The sequence below is a fragment of the Heteronotia binoei genome, chromosome 10 (genome assembly GCF_032191835.1).
Source record: "Heteronotia binoei isolate CCM8104 ecotype False Entrance Well chromosome 10, APGP_CSIRO_Hbin_v1, whole genome shotgun sequence".
Taxonomy (NCBI): Eukaryota; Metazoa; Chordata; class Lepidosauria; order Squamata; family Gekkonidae; genus Heteronotia; species Heteronotia binoei.
The window spans coordinates 41,723,983-41,741,718 of record NC_083232.1 but is presented as its reverse complement, the minus strand read 5'-3'; the positions used below and the strand labels follow the sequence as shown (position 1 = coordinate 41,741,718).

General features: G+C 41.4%; 1 protein-coding gene across 2 annotated transcripts in view; it reads right to left on the bottom strand.

The window, feature by feature from the left end:
• The window catches only part of CDK14 (cyclin dependent kinase 14), a 388,387-nt gene that overhangs the window by 364,544 nt on the left and 6,107 nt on the right, over positions 1-17,736 (bottom strand). For both annotated transcript variants that reach the window (XM_060248474.1, XM_060248475.1), the window contains exon 2: positions 15,072-15,103. In XM_060248474.1, the coding sequence (XP_060104457.1) occupies positions 15,072-15,103 (32 nt within the window). The remainder of the gene's footprint in view (positions 1-15,071; positions 15,104-17,736) is intronic.

Sequence of the window (17,736 nt, the reverse complement as noted above, 5' to 3'; positions counted from 1 at the left end):
TAGACTTCCTTGGTAGTCTCCCATTCAAGTACTTGACTTGTTCACAATAACTATTTTCAGCAAAGTTTTACAAATCTGCAATTCAGACCAGCAGCATCTGGGTTAGAACTGATAACTGTAACTGGTTTAGATACTGGTCAGATTTTAAGATGGTCATAAATTGTTCATGTAAATTCAACCTTGCCTCGAAAACATTATTTATTTGCAGCTTTCTCCTTTACAATCAATTCTGTTTCTACTATCTAGAAGAAATGGAACATAATTGAACTACTGGCAGCTTCTTTTCTAATTTTAAGGGAAAGCAATGGAAATTGGATTTTGCCTTTGAAGATCTTGCATCTGAAGATGCACTAAATCATTTTAATGAAGTTACAGAACACGAAGAATTCAGAGCATTTAAAAAAGCACTGATAAGTGCTTGGTATTTACTACCTTCGCCAAACTTAAAGTTTTAAACCCCACTCCCATCCTGGAATACTGAAGCATTAAATCTTCATTATGCAGAAATCTAATTTTATTTAAAGTCTTCAAAAGTGAAAACTTTCCCTTTCTGGGTAAGCTATCATGAAAACCTATATAAATACCTTGAAAATACAAAGCAAAGGAGCTGCCGCAAGTAGCAAGAGAAGGGAGAATTTTGACTTTGGGAAAGTCACACCTGTCCTACATTTCCATTTAACTCCTCCCTCCTTACTTTATTGAAATTTTTAAAAGAATGATGGTAAAGAAGACAAACTGAACCATTCCAATTTTGGAATGATATGAAAGATTGGGGATGGGCATGAACCAAATCATGAAACACAATTCATCACAATTTCGTGGTCTATGAACCAAAATTCCATGCTTTTAAAGCAGTTTGTGGTGTCAAAGATTTCAGATTTTCATGGATGGTAACATCATTAGGGTTTGTAGAATCTTTCGGGCTCAAGTGCTGTGTTCTACTGGAGAAAGTTTTCCTTCCAGACGTTTCATTCTTGGCTGCGGAGAACATCCTCAGTGGCGTTGCAGCCGGAGCAGGCGCTCTGACCTTCTTGGCTGCTGTGCATTGAGTGGGGCCAGGGCTGCTGGAGAGCTGCTATTTATAGGCTGGAGGGGGTGTGATGAAAGGGCAATTGGTTTGTGGATGTGCCCATTGTTTGGTGGGGCTTCCTGGAAGGGTAGTGATAAGGAAACTGGCTGTTGAATGTGACCATTGTTCTGTGTTAATTGCTGGGAGGGTTGGAAGGGGTGTGAAGATAAGGAAGATGGTTGTTGACTGTGCTGATAGTTCTGTGTAATGTGCTGGTTGTTCTGTGACTTTCTGCAATTTATAGTCTGTAGGGTGGTTTGCAGAGCTGGGTACCAAGATTGGTGGATGAAAATGCCTTCTTCCTTTCTGTTAAAATTGTGCTGGTGTTTGTAAATCTCAATAGCTTCTCTGTTCAGGCGGGTAGGATAATGTGAGACCGTAGAAAGGACTTCAGTTCTTTCAAAGTGGATGACGTTTGTGGTGGTTCATAGACAGAGCAGAAAGCAGGGGTTTAAATAAACTCTGAGTCCCTTTAAGCTCCTGCTTTTTGTTGCCCATGAAAGTCACAAAAACAGCTGAGTGGCAGGAAACAGGTTGCTCCCTGTCACTCAGATGTTCTTTGGGCTTTCTGCAAACCCTGTTGAAAGGGACTGTAATTCCTTTCAACCAGATTTGTGGGGCCACGAACCACAAACTGACATGAACTTCATTTTTCTGGTTCATGCCCATCGGTAGGAAAGACTACATTCCAACTATAGTATGCCAGTTTCTTTACTGGCATTTCCCATTCTTCAGTTTTTCGCAAACATCACAAAAGGAATAAGAGTAACACATGAATATACACTTCCAATACTATGATTAGCTCCTGCTTGATATTATAAAACCACATGGGAAAGGTCAAAAAAATCAAAAAAGTATATGTTTGTACACTGAAATACAGTCGAGAAAAAAATTTCCCCTGAAATGCAGAAGTGAATTTCCTATACCAAAAGATTCCCATGAGCACCCAGAATAACACATCAGGGTAAAAACAGATTCTTTCTGCCTCCTCCACTACAGTAATTTTATCTTCTTTAGGAGTTCCATGAGAGACAACCCACATCCTACAAAAGGTCCTAACAGTTTGACTTGTTCTTGTACTGCCAATGTTATTCAGATGGTAAAGGTAGTTCCCTATGCAAGCACCAAGTCATTACTGACCTATGGGGTGATGTCACATCACAATGTTTTCTTGTCAGATTTTTTTGTTGCAGGGTGGTTTGCCATTGCCTTCCCCAGTCTCATAAAAAGTAGGTTAACTACAATAAGCTCCCATAAAATAGATAATAAAATTGCACCAGTTTTCAGGCAGGACTAAAACAGTCTTAATAGTACTCCATTCATGATAAGAGTTTAATCTGGTGTTTAGTAGCTGTCCATGTTTATAGTTTTGTATAGTGCTATAATACATTGCATTTGCGGGAAAGGCAGGCTACACATCGAATAAAATAAATAAATATAGAAGGATAAAGGTGTGAAATACCTCCCTGTTCAACAAATATTTGACAACACACAATTATTAAGATTCCAAAACACCAAGTTTTGGAAGAACTTAATCGGCTTTCCTTTGGCTTCAATGGGCTACTTCCTACCTTTAAAGCCATCTCTATCCTGGGGCCTACTCATACATACTTAAAAGTGCCATCTCTCCTGTTACCAATCTATGCACCATCTCAAGTCAGCCCAGTAGACTTTGTTGGCTGAGCTTCCCCGCCAAACAAGGACATATGTCTGCCCTGAGATCTTGGTTTTGATGACCACATCAACCCTTTGAAGTGTCATACCAAAAGAAATTTGGAAGCCTCCAACAATAGCAACTTTTGAAAGGACTGTAACATTCCAGTTTCTTAGGGCTTTTCTCAAATGATTTTCTCCTTAACTGTGTCAGCTGGACACTGGCAATTTTTTATGGGTTTTTTATTGTATTTGATAGTTCAGGGCAGTTTAAAATGTAACATGTGAAATGTAACCCTGTGACTGGAAAGTCAGCAAAAAAAAGTCAGGAGTAATACATAACATAAGGTCACCAGATGCCCTCTTTTTAGAAGACAAACCCTCTTTTTTGTGTCTGTCCTCTTTTGGCCTCTTTTTAAAAGCCTGATTAAAATGTCCTTTTTTGGGGTTGGAAGGTTAGGAATATTCCTTGTTTGTAGCAATTATCACAGCTTAAATGGTAGGGGTATTTAAAATGAAATTTGTCATAATGATCACTTGTTTGAAGTAGTCAGTTGGAAAATATGCCCTCTTTTTTGCTTTTCAAAATATGGTAACCCTACACAACATTATCCAAGAGTTGCATATCTGACAAGCTGCATAGCCCTTCTCCTGAGAAAAGCTAAAAATAAATGGAATTTAAATTGTCAAGCAAATGATTACTGACCGTTTCAGAGCTTTTTAAGTGAAATAATACCCCGAAGAAAAAAGAAACACTCTGGGACTCAATGAGTTACATTCCACTTCAAAGACAAACGCTATTTGGGGGGGGGGGGGGGGTCAGGGTCAGAAGGAAAGAGTTCTTTGGCTTCTAAGCTAGTCCATACATAGACAGTTGAACATTATATGGTAGGAAAAAACTGTAGTAGTTTAGTAGCAATAGCTGTAGTAGTAGTCATAGCAATAGTCATAGTAATAGTAGAGAGAAATAACAAGACAAAAAGGGGTCTTGGCTGTCATGACTGCTGGAAACAGTCAGTCTGTTGACATATATATAACCTCTATACAAATTAACTGATAAAATATTCTATATTCATTCTATAAGTATTCATTCTATAAGGAATGCCTTTTACATACAAGAACTATACTCCCTTACTGAACATCTTCACTCACCCTTTTGTTCTCCCAAGTTACTTTTTGTAGGGTTGCCCACAACCTCCATTCTCTGTTCCCTTCCCTAAATTATTAGGGAATACCTGGGGCTCAAATGAAGGGGGGGGAGCAATTATCTTTGTCCTTATGTTTGCACACTTTAAATAACTGCTTAGGATTTTGCTGGTTTTATATAAAGCCACAAGCTCAAGCAAAGCTCTGGTTCTTTTACTATCTACCCCTTGAAAAACACACAAGTGTGTGAAGAAGAAGCACACCCAATATACAGAAAAATGTTCCATGATAACATCCAAGAATCCTTTATTAATGTTTCTAACGTTATTAGAAAAACAAACAAGCTCTCAAAACTTCTACAAGTTGCAGCTATTTGAGGACAACAGATTGCTGGGAAAAATGAGACATCTGTAATGGAAACCATTTTAGCTTTCCATACTGAAATGTTGGCAGTCCGGCTGCTCAAACAAGAAAAGGTCACAATACTTTCTGTCCCAGTGGGAATAATATAACTCCTACAGTGGGTTTCTGACAAGCAAATGGCCATACACATCCTCAAAATTTTTCCATAACAATATTCTCAATACCTACATTCTCAGTCTTGCACATCTGACATTCAGTTGGCAATGATACCTATAGCCCATATCAACTAAGTTGCTTCTCACTGTGTTCTTGATGCTTCCTTCAATACTCAATGACAAAAAAGCTTTAATTTCCTAGAATAGGTCCCTATTATTCTGTTCAGATCTCACTTCACACTATTCTTTCCCCCCCACACACTGAATGTATTTCAACAACCCCACTTATTATTTTTTACACTGCCTAACAACACTACAAGTGATATCTGATTCGCTTACATGACCAAAGCTACCTAGCACAATGTTATATTCACTGTCATTATCTTATATTCTAATATCCACCCATGGCCCCCATCTGCAGATGGCTATATCTGTGAATCTGGGCCATGCAAAGGCTAAGAGATTTTTCTGCACACTTGGGGGATTCCAATTTTATATCCAAGTGTGCAGAATACCTAAATCCAGATATTGAAGTCATGAACATAAAAGATCTTTATATAAGCCTGAGAAAAGTCCCAGGTTTGCAGAAAAATCTAAAAATATATGCTGGAAAGTTAACCCTTCCACCCCAACAATAATAGAAACAGCACCTGTAGCTTTAAGAAACAAATGCCCAATGTGGACATTAATATGCAACTGTAACAGCAGCGCCAGTTGAAGCCTAGGTTTCAAAAGGCAGGGGAAAAGGGAAAGTCCTTTTCTGAAGCATCTGAGGAAGGACTCATGGGGCCAGGCCAGGAAGCCTAATTTGCTTTAACATGCAAATCAAAGACATCAAATGCACAATATCCATTTGTTGGCTCCTGTAAAGCAGCCCACAAAGTTGGGGAACAGGAACAGTCCACAGCAAAAAAAAAGCTGGGAATATCGGTGCGTGTGTGCAGAGTGAGAAATAGAGATATGTACAATAGTGAGCTCCGGTAAGAAAGTGAGCCACACACCTGCAACTAGTATTAAAACAGTGTATTTACAAGCTATATACAAAGTAACTAGTGCAGTGACAAACATAGATCTCAGTGACAAAGTGCTCCGCCAGCATCCACCCCTCAAGTGAGAGAACTATACACAGGCAATGCAGTCCTTATATATGTACATAAGCCAATCAAGGCAGTCCATAAACTTGCTGACTCCAGCAGATACTTTCCCCTTGTCCTTATCCAGCCAGAACCGGCTTGCTGACAAGGCCACTCTGACCTGACCTGTCAGATAGATCTCCTGCTGGCATGTTGCTCCTGTCAGGCTGTGTAAAGGAGGACTCCATATACACCGACACACCTCCTAGTCCGACGTACACAGCGTATTCAGGCATATCACAACTTTACAATGTTTACAATGATTGCAATGTTCATTCACATGCATTTACATTGTTTACCAGTCAGCAGTATTAACATCATACTCCTTGCACTTTGTCATTTTTCCCTTTCAACCCGGGTACTCATTATCATCATAGTCCTGGTCTGACATTGAGTTCTGACGCTTTGCCTCAGACTCCCTTTGTCGTGCCTCATGCTCTGCGCACCAAGCCTTCCATGCTACAGCTTTCTTTTTTAACATTTCTTTATACCCTTCAGGCTCAGGCACAGTAACCAGCGTTATTACTGGAACTCTATATCTTATAGGAGGAATGCCTTTCGTTGCTCTGGAAGACACCCGTGGCCCCTCACTTGTACTGGGCTCACTTACATTGGGTTCACTCTCTCCAGGCTCACTCGTTGCCACCTCCTGGGCTGGAGATTGTGGCAATACCGCCTCCTGACCTGGAGGTCCCGGCTCTTCCACCTCCCGACCTGGAGATCTCGGCTCTTGCTTTATCTCCCTTGGCTCTGCCCCAGAACTGCTGTCTGCACATGACAGCAAAACAGTTGCACTCTCAGAGCCGTGCAGTTTAGGCCAGCTGCGCTGTTCATTAAAATTAGCTGAACGGCTGCAAGTGATCTTGGCTCTCTTATCACAGAACCGATAAGATTTAGTTCCTGGCTCGTATCCCAAGAAAGTCAGGCAGACTGCCCGGTCACCTCCCTTCCTCCTGTTCTTTAAGGGAATATTAACCCATGCCTGGGTACCAAAGATTTTCAGGAACTTTAAATTAGGCAGCTCTCCATACAACCTTCTATAAGGTATATCGCATATAGCCCTGGTCCAAACTCTGTTGTAAGTATACACTGCAGAGCTCATGGCTTCTGCCCAATACACAAAGGGTAAACTGGCATCCTCCAACATTGAATACATGAATCCCTGGAAGATGGCACCATGCCTCTCTGCTAGCCCATTCTCCTGGGGGGTCGCTGGGTTTGCCAGCCTCTGAGCAATCCCTTTGCTCTCTAGCCAACGCTTGAAGTTGTTGGAGGTAAACTCCCCCCCACGGTCAGATTGAATGGCTTTTATTTTTAGGTCTAGCTGCCTCTCCACCGTTTTAGCCCATTGTGTGAAACATTTGTACACATCCGACTTATGCTCCATTGCAAACACCCATGAAAACCTTGAGTGGTCATCGGTTGCCACCAAACAGTACCGTTTCCCTGAATGGCTTTTGGGAAAAGGCCCCGGGACATCTAGATGAAGCAGCTCTAGAGCCTGTTTGGTCTCCCTATTGCTTTTCTTGGCCACAGCACAAGCCTTGCTTTTTGTCTTTTTACAGACTTGGCAGTCTAGAAAGCATTTACATGGCTTGACATTCATATCAGGCAACATTTGCAGGGTTTTCTTTAGGGCATGAAACCCACAATGCCCCAGCCTACGATGCATTAGGTGGATACATCTGTCATGCACTGGCACGCTGGAAACCTGGGCTGCATGGACACATTAACTTCTAATTACATACACATTGTCAGCCCTGATGCCAGTGGCCAGCAACTTCCCCCCACCTCCAAGAATCTTACAGCAATCTTTTTTAAACAGCACTTTAAAGCCATTATCAATGAAAGTACTGACGCTCAGAAAGTTTCATCTTAGAGTTGGGACACATAGTACATTTTGGAACGTGCACCTTAACAAAGGAAAATTAACACTCCCAACACATTCCACAGCAGCAGACGACCCATCGGCTAATCGCACGTGGGAGAGATTGGAGCTTTCAATATCTCTCAGCAGGCTCTTCTCATAACAGAGATGGCTTGTAGCACCGGAGTCTAAAATCCACTGCGACCCGGCACTCGCTGCTGATGAAGTGACCAGCTGGGCTTCCTCCTCACGGCTGCTTGTGGTCATCTGTCTCTGCTGCCCCTGACGACGACACCTCCCTGCCTCGGGACAGGCACGCAAGAGGTGCGATACAGAGCCACATCTAAAACAACGTCTTACTGCCAACGCTCTTGGCTCCAGCTCAGGCTTTGGTTGCTTGCCAGCAGCACAAACCGGCTCCTGCTTGGACACTTTCCCAGACGCTCCCGCAGACACACGCTCACCAGCCGATACTCCCGGATGGGTTACAGCTGCAATACGCTCCTGGAAGTCATATAGGTGCGCACACACATACTCCATGGTTAGTGTAGCCACGTCCACCGTCTCCAGCGAGGTAATGAGCGACGAGAACTCCGGCGGCAGAGATGATAATAGTATGAACACCCTATCATCATCAGCAATAATCTTACCCCGGGTCTCAAGTTCAACAAAACAGTCTGTTAAGTTTTTGATGTGCTGCCTCACACACCCTCCAGCCGGCATCAGCGTGCGGAACATTCTTCGCATCAAGGCCATTAGGGAGCCTGCAGTAGTTCTAACGTACACACCACTGAGTGCATCCCACGCAGCCTTCTCAGTGTCCTTGCCACGCACATAGATAAGTTGGTCATCTCCAACGGCCAGCACTATATTAGCCAGTGCTTTTCCAGCCAACACAGTCTCGGCTGGAGATAATGCAGCAGGGGGGTTACTCATGTACAGCCACTGACCCTCACGCTTCAGGAAGTGCTCCATTCTGAGGCTCCATACTGCGTAGTTGGCAGACGTGAGTTTCTCCACGGCCATGGCAAGCTGTTGCTGAGCCATCTCACCGACTCCTCCAGACAGCTGGCTGCCGTCCTCCCCCTCGCTCTCAGACAGAGATAGCTGGACGTCTTAGTCTTTGTCCTCCACTGCGTTTCTCGCCTCCGGCTCCACCACAACGTCCGGACAGCTCAACACTCTCAACACTCCTCTGCGCAGCGGAAGCGTCCTGGGCCCATAACCCTATCGGTGCGTGTGTGTGCAGAGTGAGAAATAGAGATATGTACAATAGTGAGCTCCGGTAAGAAAGTGAGCCACACACCTGCAACTAGTATTAAAACAGTGTATTTACAAGCTATATACAAAGTAACTAGTGCAGTGACAAACACAGATCTCAGTGACAAAATGCTCCGCTAGCATCCACCTCTCAAGTGAGAGAACTATACACAGGCAATGCAGTCCTTATATATGTACATCAGCCAATCAAGGCAGTCCATAAACTTGCTGACTCCAGCAGGTACTTTCCCCTTGTCCTTATCCAGCCAGAACTGGCTTGCTGACAAGGCCACTCTGACCTGACCTGTCAGATAGATCTCCTGCTGGCACGTTGCTCCTGTCAGGCTGTGTAAAGGAGGACTCCATATACACCGACAGGGAAGAGGCAAGAAAGCAGCTATAACCTTTGCTCCATATAGTTCTGCTGCTTTTAACACTACATGCTTTTACATCTGCTCCTCAATTAATGTAGATGAGGAGGAAAGCTGTTTTCTTCCCAAGTTCTGAATTCTTGTGCAATTTCTCTTAGAGTTAGAAGAAAGTACTTCTGCTAACCAAGGACATAGCCAAATGTAGGAGAGGACATTCAAACCCAATTTTGAGTAACTGCTACTGATTTCAACAGGATTTAATTTGTTTCCTTTATAAATCAGGTATCCCTGAGAGGACAAAAAGACTTCCCTTCTGCATTTGGCTGTCATGTGTGAATTGGAAAAGTAGGCTTAGACAACATGTCTGACACGTACAGATCACACACACATTAACAGCAAACTCTTAGTTTATATTATTAGTTCAAGATATGAACTATTAGTTACCATTAGCATGATGTTTACCCCCTTTAAAAAATTCAGTATACACGTCATCAATACAGCCCATGCTTCTTATGCACATCCTAAACAGTCCATTCTGCCCTCAAGATGAAAAACTGAGAAATATTGTGCAAGGCAAACACATCACTTGCCCAAGCTCCAGACTAATTTTTGGCTCAATCTTTCCTTTGGCTTCAAGCTAGCATTACACTTGCCCTCCCTCTGCCATTTATCATTCCTCTGTTCATTGCGCCATACACTGCACATCCCTTTGCACTCTTTTTTTCCATTTTCAGTTTTCTGGTACAGTCTCTATATAACTATCCTAGTTCACGAGGCCGTAAGAATGACCTCCTTTTTACCGACAAAGCATTGTTCATGTGTAAAAATCAATAGCTTGCTATATAAAGCACAGAAATATCAAAAACAAAAAAATTATTATGGCCTATCTTCCCTTCCACAGGAGGGTTAGAAAAATAACTGCTCTCCCACTATAGTGCTCAGCTCTCTGCAACTGGCCCCGACAGAATTTCAAAAATAAAACAATATAAATGAGAACTAGTAAGAGAGAGTTCAAGGGCACAGAATGAGGAAGGGCTTAAACTGCTAAGCATTCACATCTGCACCCACACCTTGGTGAACACTGTGATATTATGCTACAGCAATCAATCACAAAAACAGACTGTCTTGCCCCACAGAAAAACCAAGTTGTGAATTGTTGCTACAATGCAACAGCCTCACAGTACCCAACGATAGATGATGCAGCCCAAAATGACACCTGTATTTCTGTATAACCTATTGCAGGAAAAAGAGAGAAGAAATCTTTTCACTTCAGGAGGACTCTGCTTTATGACACTGGGGTAGAAAGAAGGTATGCAGCAATACACATGAAGCATCTGCCTCCCCTGTAATAATGGATACCCCATTAAAGGAGGTTAGTCTCTGGCATAGCGATCACACTCTGATATCACTCATTAGCAAGGAAGGAAGTGGTCCAGAAAGCAGAGACTTAATTAAACTCTACATGTAGAACAATCCAGCCTTGGCATTTCAGCTAAATAATCTATGAGACCTTGGCACAAAGCTGGAAAGAAAATTTATCTTACTTAGGCATGTCTCCCCCACAGCTGACAACAGCCCAGGTTGAAGTCACCTGCAGCATGACCCATTTTGCACTGAAGAAGCAGGTTTCATTATACATATGGATTTGGGTCTTAAATTCCAGGCACTACCTAAGCCTAAAATGAAATATAACACAGTGGCTGGAAATCATGCTGATGCAAGAGATGATATGTAGTTTCTAGGAGGTGAGCTGGCAGTCAGATTTGAACTGGCTCTTGCCTTATACTCTTCCTAGCCGCTTACATATCATTTACCTTCTCTCAGTTTTGGCCCCAGTCATGACCTTGGCTTTACACAATATACTGTTCTTTCAGTATCAGGATAACAATGGCCAACCCAGACAAGGTTATGGTTAGGATCACCAAGAACACTCTGCCGAGTTTAAGATCACTATTACATAGGCTACTATATGCAATGAAACAAAGCAGGTAGGACAGAAATGCCCTAAAGCCACATCATTCTTAGGCAAGGACAGTCATCAGATACCATATATTGTGGTCACCTTTAGACACGCGAAGAAAAAAAAAATCCCCAGTTTCCCCATCATCCAGGCCATCCCCTCCACCATTTTTCCAGTGTAAACATTTAGAAATATAGGGGAGCCATGAGAAACTCCCATGAAATATTTTCAGTTTTAGAATGAGCAAAACACTTTAAGGCAAGAACAAAGCAGGAATCAAGTTGCACATTTAAGACCAACCAATTTTTATTCATAACGTAAGCTTTCGTGTGCTCTCTTAAGCACACTTCATCAGACAAGGGGATCAGGTATTTAAGACAAGGTTTTACCCACTCAAAATGTGTAGCGTGAAAACTGCTATGTAAAACAAGCTAGAGCATTAGATAATTCCTGTGCATACTATTATCGCGTGGTCCCCAACATGATGCCCTGTTTGTTTCCTGGCATCCACTTGCTTGTTCCTCAAAGCAAACTGGAACAGGAGGTGCTTCAGAACTGCCTAAGAGAGTCATTGTTTGGTTTCTAGGGAGGAACCATTTAAAAACAGCTGCTTCCATCACTCAACATTTAGTCATTGGTCCCAGCCCCTTTGGCAGTCACCCACTATCTGTTACCAAAATTTAAAAAGTGCCCACTGGTTCAGCAAAGTTGAGGGCCCTTCTTGTAGAAATATTCAACATGATTTCAGGGTTATGTTTACTGCTTAAATGTGAATAATCTGGCAACGCTTGCAAGTGAGTGAAACTGCTTCAAATGAGTGAAACTGCTTCAAATGAGTGAAACTGCTTCAGTTCAAGTAAGCCACTTCCAGTTTACTACAAAATTTATTTCCTAATTTCAACTTTTATTTTTTCTCTATATCTCAGATAGTAAGAACTGAAATACATGTGGCTAAGGTGACGTAGGATAGGATCCAGCAGTTTGCAGCTGGATCACTTCCAACACTGAGAAATATTTCCAGGAGGTTTTTTCAGTGCTTTTTAAAATTTCCCAATTTTTCCTTGGAAAGTCTTAGGGAGTGGGGGAATAGGCTTTTACACTAGTATAGATATTACACAAAAATTACTAACATCTTGTCAATTTTGTTGTCAACATTTAAGTTCTTCCAGAGACCAAAAACAAATAAGCAAAAAAGCAAATTTATAACAGAACAGGCAGATAGGGTTTATTTGTAGAATTCAGGAGCCCAGACTTAAGGAAACAGTTATGGTGTTTCTACTATAATGTCATTTCCAATACCATCTCAAAGTTACATACATAAATCACGAACTGAACACAGAGAAAGACTCACTGATTTTCTATTACCTCTGGATACTTTTTCTTTCAAGATTACTATAATGTTCTTCCTTAATCTTCCTAATTTACAGTGCCCCAACCACCTGCTTCTGTTTCAATATTTTCAAAGCACAGAAACTCAACAGTGAAAACGCTGAAACAGAGAGGGTCAAAATTGCCTTGTCTAAACCAATTCTTCTGATTTGTGAAAGCCTGGCCTGTGGGATCATTATACACCTGCTGCCAATCCACCCTACTGCTACTTTCAAGAACATGTGCTACTTTCAGGAACAGCATGAGTAGAAGAGACAAGATTTAAACACCTAGTTGGGCTGAGATTCCAGGACATCAAGTTACTAGTGAGCCCAACAGTGACCTCACAGCTTACTCTGCCTTGTAATGTTTAGTGGAAGCAAAAACTAAAACTAAAAAAACAGCAGGTTTATTCCCTACTGAGAGTGGATAGAAACTCCTATAGATGAGGGACTGTGATTCCATGGAAAAATCTCTGCTTTGTATGTATGTAGAAGGTCCCAGATGCAAGCTTTGGCATCTCCAGTTTAAAAGGCAGTAAGTGATGTGAAAGACCTCTATTTGAGACCCTAGAGAGCTGTTGCTAATCTGAATAGACAAATGGACCTTGATGGACTGATGGTCTGGTTCAATATGTTAGCTTCATGTGTTATGAGTCTTCCATTGCATGCTCCCTTCAGCTAGAAAGCGATTTAGTCTGCTTGTTTTCAGACTGAATAAGTGGTAGCACAGAATAGTGGTAGTACACATATTGTTTTTGTTACTTTTTGAGCTTGTCTTTATGCTACTGTTATTTATGTCTACTGTCACCATAAGTCACCTAAAAGTTACTTGTATGCTGTTACTGAGAGGCACTGCCTGATAAAATGGAGTACCCCAGTGCATGTATGGAGAGAGTGGGTTTCCTATTCCCGGAATCAAAATGGAGTCCAACCAGAAACAGGCCAAGAAAACACTCCATCTAAAGGTGGAGTGGAAAAATCCGTAGCTCTTAATTCGCTCTACCAAGTCTCTTAGCTACGGTAATTTCTCCAATAAACATAAGAGACTCAAAGCATTGCCAGTAACAATGAAGAGATGGGATATATTTCAAAGAAACAAAAATTGATATATTATTGCCCCTTCCCTTTAGGCATGTGCAAAAAAGGGATTATTGGTCAAAATCATTTGAATATTCTGAATTTGGATCTAATACAGGCACAGAAACCAGGTATGTGAAGACATCAACTAAGAATATGCAATATTAGATCTATATCCTTCATACCACTGTCATACCACTTTTCTTCCTTTAGGTGCTTCCTGTACAGCTATGCTGTATTTCTAGAAAAATGTAAGAAACAACTCAACCATGGAGGGGAAATCCATAGAAAAGTAGTGTGTTTTTTTAAAGAACCAACCACAATATTTATTTATTTATTTTTTAATTTATTTATCTGGGATTTATATCCCGCCCTTCCCACCGAGTGGCTCAGGGCGGCTTACAACATATGTAAAACTAACATAAAAATATCACAAAATCCTGAGTGCAATTTCCCCAGAATTCTTTGCCTGGCTGGCTGTTAAGTAGGAAGGGGGGATGGAAGGTTGAGAGAGCTCAAAAGTTTGCGGTTTGTAGCTTTCTTTAAATAGAAATTAGGACAGGGGTGTCGAACATGCATTTTGGGGGCCGAATCAGGCTCTTGGAGGGCTCCTATCAGGCCCCCGGAACAACTGGCCGTCCTCTGCTTTCTTCTCTCTATATCTTGCTTCCTTCTGCATAACAGCTTACTTTGCAAGGCTTGCTCAGTTGCACAGCAGAGCTACTGAGCCAAGCCTTTCTTCCTCCTATTGGCTGAGGCTCCCCCCCCCATTTCCAGGGGAAGGAAGGAAAGAGCCAGGGCTTCCTTTGCCCAGTTCCCTGGATCCCATGGGAGAAATACAAAGAAAGCACCTTTAAGACCAATAAGTGTCTTTTAAGCATGTTTTAAGTTTTAAAAATATATATATTTATGTTTGTCTGTGTTCTTTATAAAATTTATATTTCTGCTACCTAATCTTAAATAGCTACACACATGGCACAGCCCAACATGGCCTGGCCCATCAAGGTCTCATTCATGTCAGATCTGGCCCTCATAACAAATGAGTTTGACACCCCTGAATTAGGAGATAATGCAGGCTTAATTAGCTCACATATTGCTGGGTACAAACAGGGCTTCAAGAGTCAGCTGATCTTAAGAAAAACTAAGTCTTCGCTTGTTGAAAATAACAAAACCCCACAGTTCATCAGAGCCTTAATCATTTCTACCAGGAAATACAAAATAACACATAAAACAAAGTGTTCCAACAAAATGTAACCTTAGATCTCTCGTGGGCCTCTTGCCCACAGCTGACCACTTTTAGTGGCTCAAAACTGTTCTGTCATCAATGACACGGTATCCTGGAAATGGTTGTCCAGATCTCATACCAACAACATAAATCTATTATTTAGTACCAAGTCACCAAACACCAGCATATAGATTACATGCGTATGTTTTCTACAGATGTGACTAGGCTTAAACATTAAGGGTATTCTTAATGTTGGTACAGGACACTGGTCTTGAAAAGCACTTCATAAACATCTGTTTCATCTTATATGGAAACCAATACTCAAAGGTCAAGAAAGTCAGAGATACAGAACTTATCCACAAATGACACAATGTCAGACATTATCACAGCTTTCAATCATAAAATTAAGCCATTTAACTTACCTCATCGAAGCCATTATCATCTTTCTTCAAGGCTTTAAAAGAAAAGAGTAGACAGAAAGGGTTATTTGCAATGTATTAATCAGTTGTGAAATGCTAAGATACAAAGTGAGAGAAAATATTTATGTGCATTTATAAAACATTGACATTCATAATAAATTTTACACACAAATATCAAGAAGGTATACAAGAAAGAGTCAGAGAAAACACAAAATATCTTTTCACTAATGTCTAACACAATAGTCAGCTATCCTCAGTTGCTGCTGACATCAGATGAAGACACAGAACAGCTTACAACAGGGGCAGCCAAGGGTAGCTCTCCAGATGTTTTTTGCCTACAACTCCCATCAGCCCCAGCCATTGATGGAAGTTGTAGGCAAAAAACATCTGGAGAGCTACCCTTGGCCACTCCTGGCTTACAACATTGTTTGCCCCTTCTCCATTTTATCCTCACAACAAACCTCTGAAATAAGTTAGGCTGAGTGTGCATGACTGGTCCAAGGTCACCCAGCAAGCTTCCATGACAGAGTGGGGATTCATCCTGCATCTCCCAGATCCTAGTCTGATGCTTTGGTTTATTTAGTTCTGACTGAACATTCACACACTTATGGGAGATTCCAAGCAAACTGGCAGCTATTACATAAAGGTCGCGTCATACAAAGGAAATGCACAGTGTTCCAAGTTCACACCCTATTCCAAACTAACAATTCCAAAAGAACACACACTGTTCAAGGTGGTGTCCTATCTAGGCAAAGTGCCACCTGTAATTTCTTCCTGTCCTTCCCAGTCACTCAAGTGATTCAAGGACAGAAAAGCCACAGCCTCTTGTGAAGAAGAGAGATTCTAACAAGGATGACCTGCAAATCAAGGATCAGCTTCCAGGTGCATGACAAAAAGTGAATGCCTCTGGGTATCCTAGTTGTGAACCACCACTGTGCTTACTCTCTGTAACTCTTTTTCTATTTCATGAATTTAACATGGGGAGGAGGCATTAACATAGGAAGCCATAACAAGAACAAAATTAACAAGTGCAATATCAAGCAAAGTTACACTGTTCTAAATCCACTGAAGTCAAGACATAACTCTGCTTAGGATTGAACTGTAAGCCTGTCGTGCTGTCCTGGCCCCAAAGACAGAGAGAACAAACAGGACCCTGAACAAACTTTGAATTTCCTGGCAAGTTGGTAAAAGTTATTTCAAGAACGCTGTCCACCAGGAGGAACTCGAAGTCTGCATGGGAGTGACTCTCTCCAAGGCTCGCACCTAGAATGTTTATTGTAACGCTGAAGAAGTTACAGTATGTGCACACAAAAGCTCATACCCTGAATAAGCTTTTGTTGGTCTTAAAGGTACCACTGGACTCAAAATCTGTTCTATTGTAACTAATGTTATCTGTTTCATAACCAGAGCACTAGACCAGTCGGACAATTTTGCTGGCAAGGCCTGGGTTTTAAACTACAAAATCTCCTGATGCACAGATTGCAACACAGTACAGCTTTTCTGCTGAAACTCAGCTTATGGTTTTATTACTGAGAAGGCAAAGAGAAAAAGTGTTATGTGAGCATGGGAGAAGAGAGGGAATGAAACTGCAAGCAACTATAATTTCACATTAAACGTGTATCAGTTGAATTAAATGGTGGTAACCCAAGCTTTGGGCACAGAAAGAAAAGTCCTGAACTTTATACTAAGAGCTAGCAATTACTACATTGTAAGAGTTTTGGTGTTGGCACAGACTCTTACACTTCCACATCCTCTGCTTACTAAGAAAAAACACAGACTGAACAATTGCAAAAGTGTAAACCCAGAGAAGTTGTTACAAGGCTTTGTTGTGTATATACTTCAGCTTTCTGAGGCTCTATCCATCTGGCAGGTGGCCATTCTAGTTCTAGTGAGCCCCATCAAATAACATTTTACCACAGTGAAGCCACACAAGTGGTAACCATGCCGTAAAGCCAGCTCTTAGTCTACTTAGTAAAGTCACATTCTCAGAATCCCCTCATCAGGAAACCCCACACATGGGAAACTAGCTGATGAAGCAGCAGATTAGTTCAGAACAGCCACATCAAAGGCCCTGCTTGGAGAAAGCTAACATGTAAAATGTGAGAGTAGCATTAGGACCTTTTTCTAACTTTCACTCCCATGAGGAAGGAGAAGACAGTTAGCTAGAACTGCTTCTGATTTTCAGAGGTTATTCATAGTTATTCATGTGGATTATAAATATATGTTATTGTCATAGGATGATCCACTGTCATGTAAATATTTGTCCAGACTTGGAATTTGGCTTTGCTCCCAAGAACATTTTTCCTCTTTACATCAGAGATAACTCTTTACACTTAGACTCTAAAGGAATTATTTACTCAAACTTGACACTCTACAGTTTTTTTAAGTTTTCAAGAGCCTGATTTGCAGAACTGGGCTAGTCCAAGTATTATGCACAGTTTTGCAGATGGATCTAATATTAACAAGTTCACCAAGTGTATAATAAACAGAGGCATAGTATAGTAACCTGCCATTAATTCATACATCAACCACAATTAGAATAATGTTTATAGGACTGGAGTTGCAATGACAGGGGGGAGGGAAATCAAAGCAGGAAATGATACAGGGAAAAGTGAACTGAATGAAAAGTGAACTGCCATTGCTCCCTACAATGAATGGCAGTATCTTT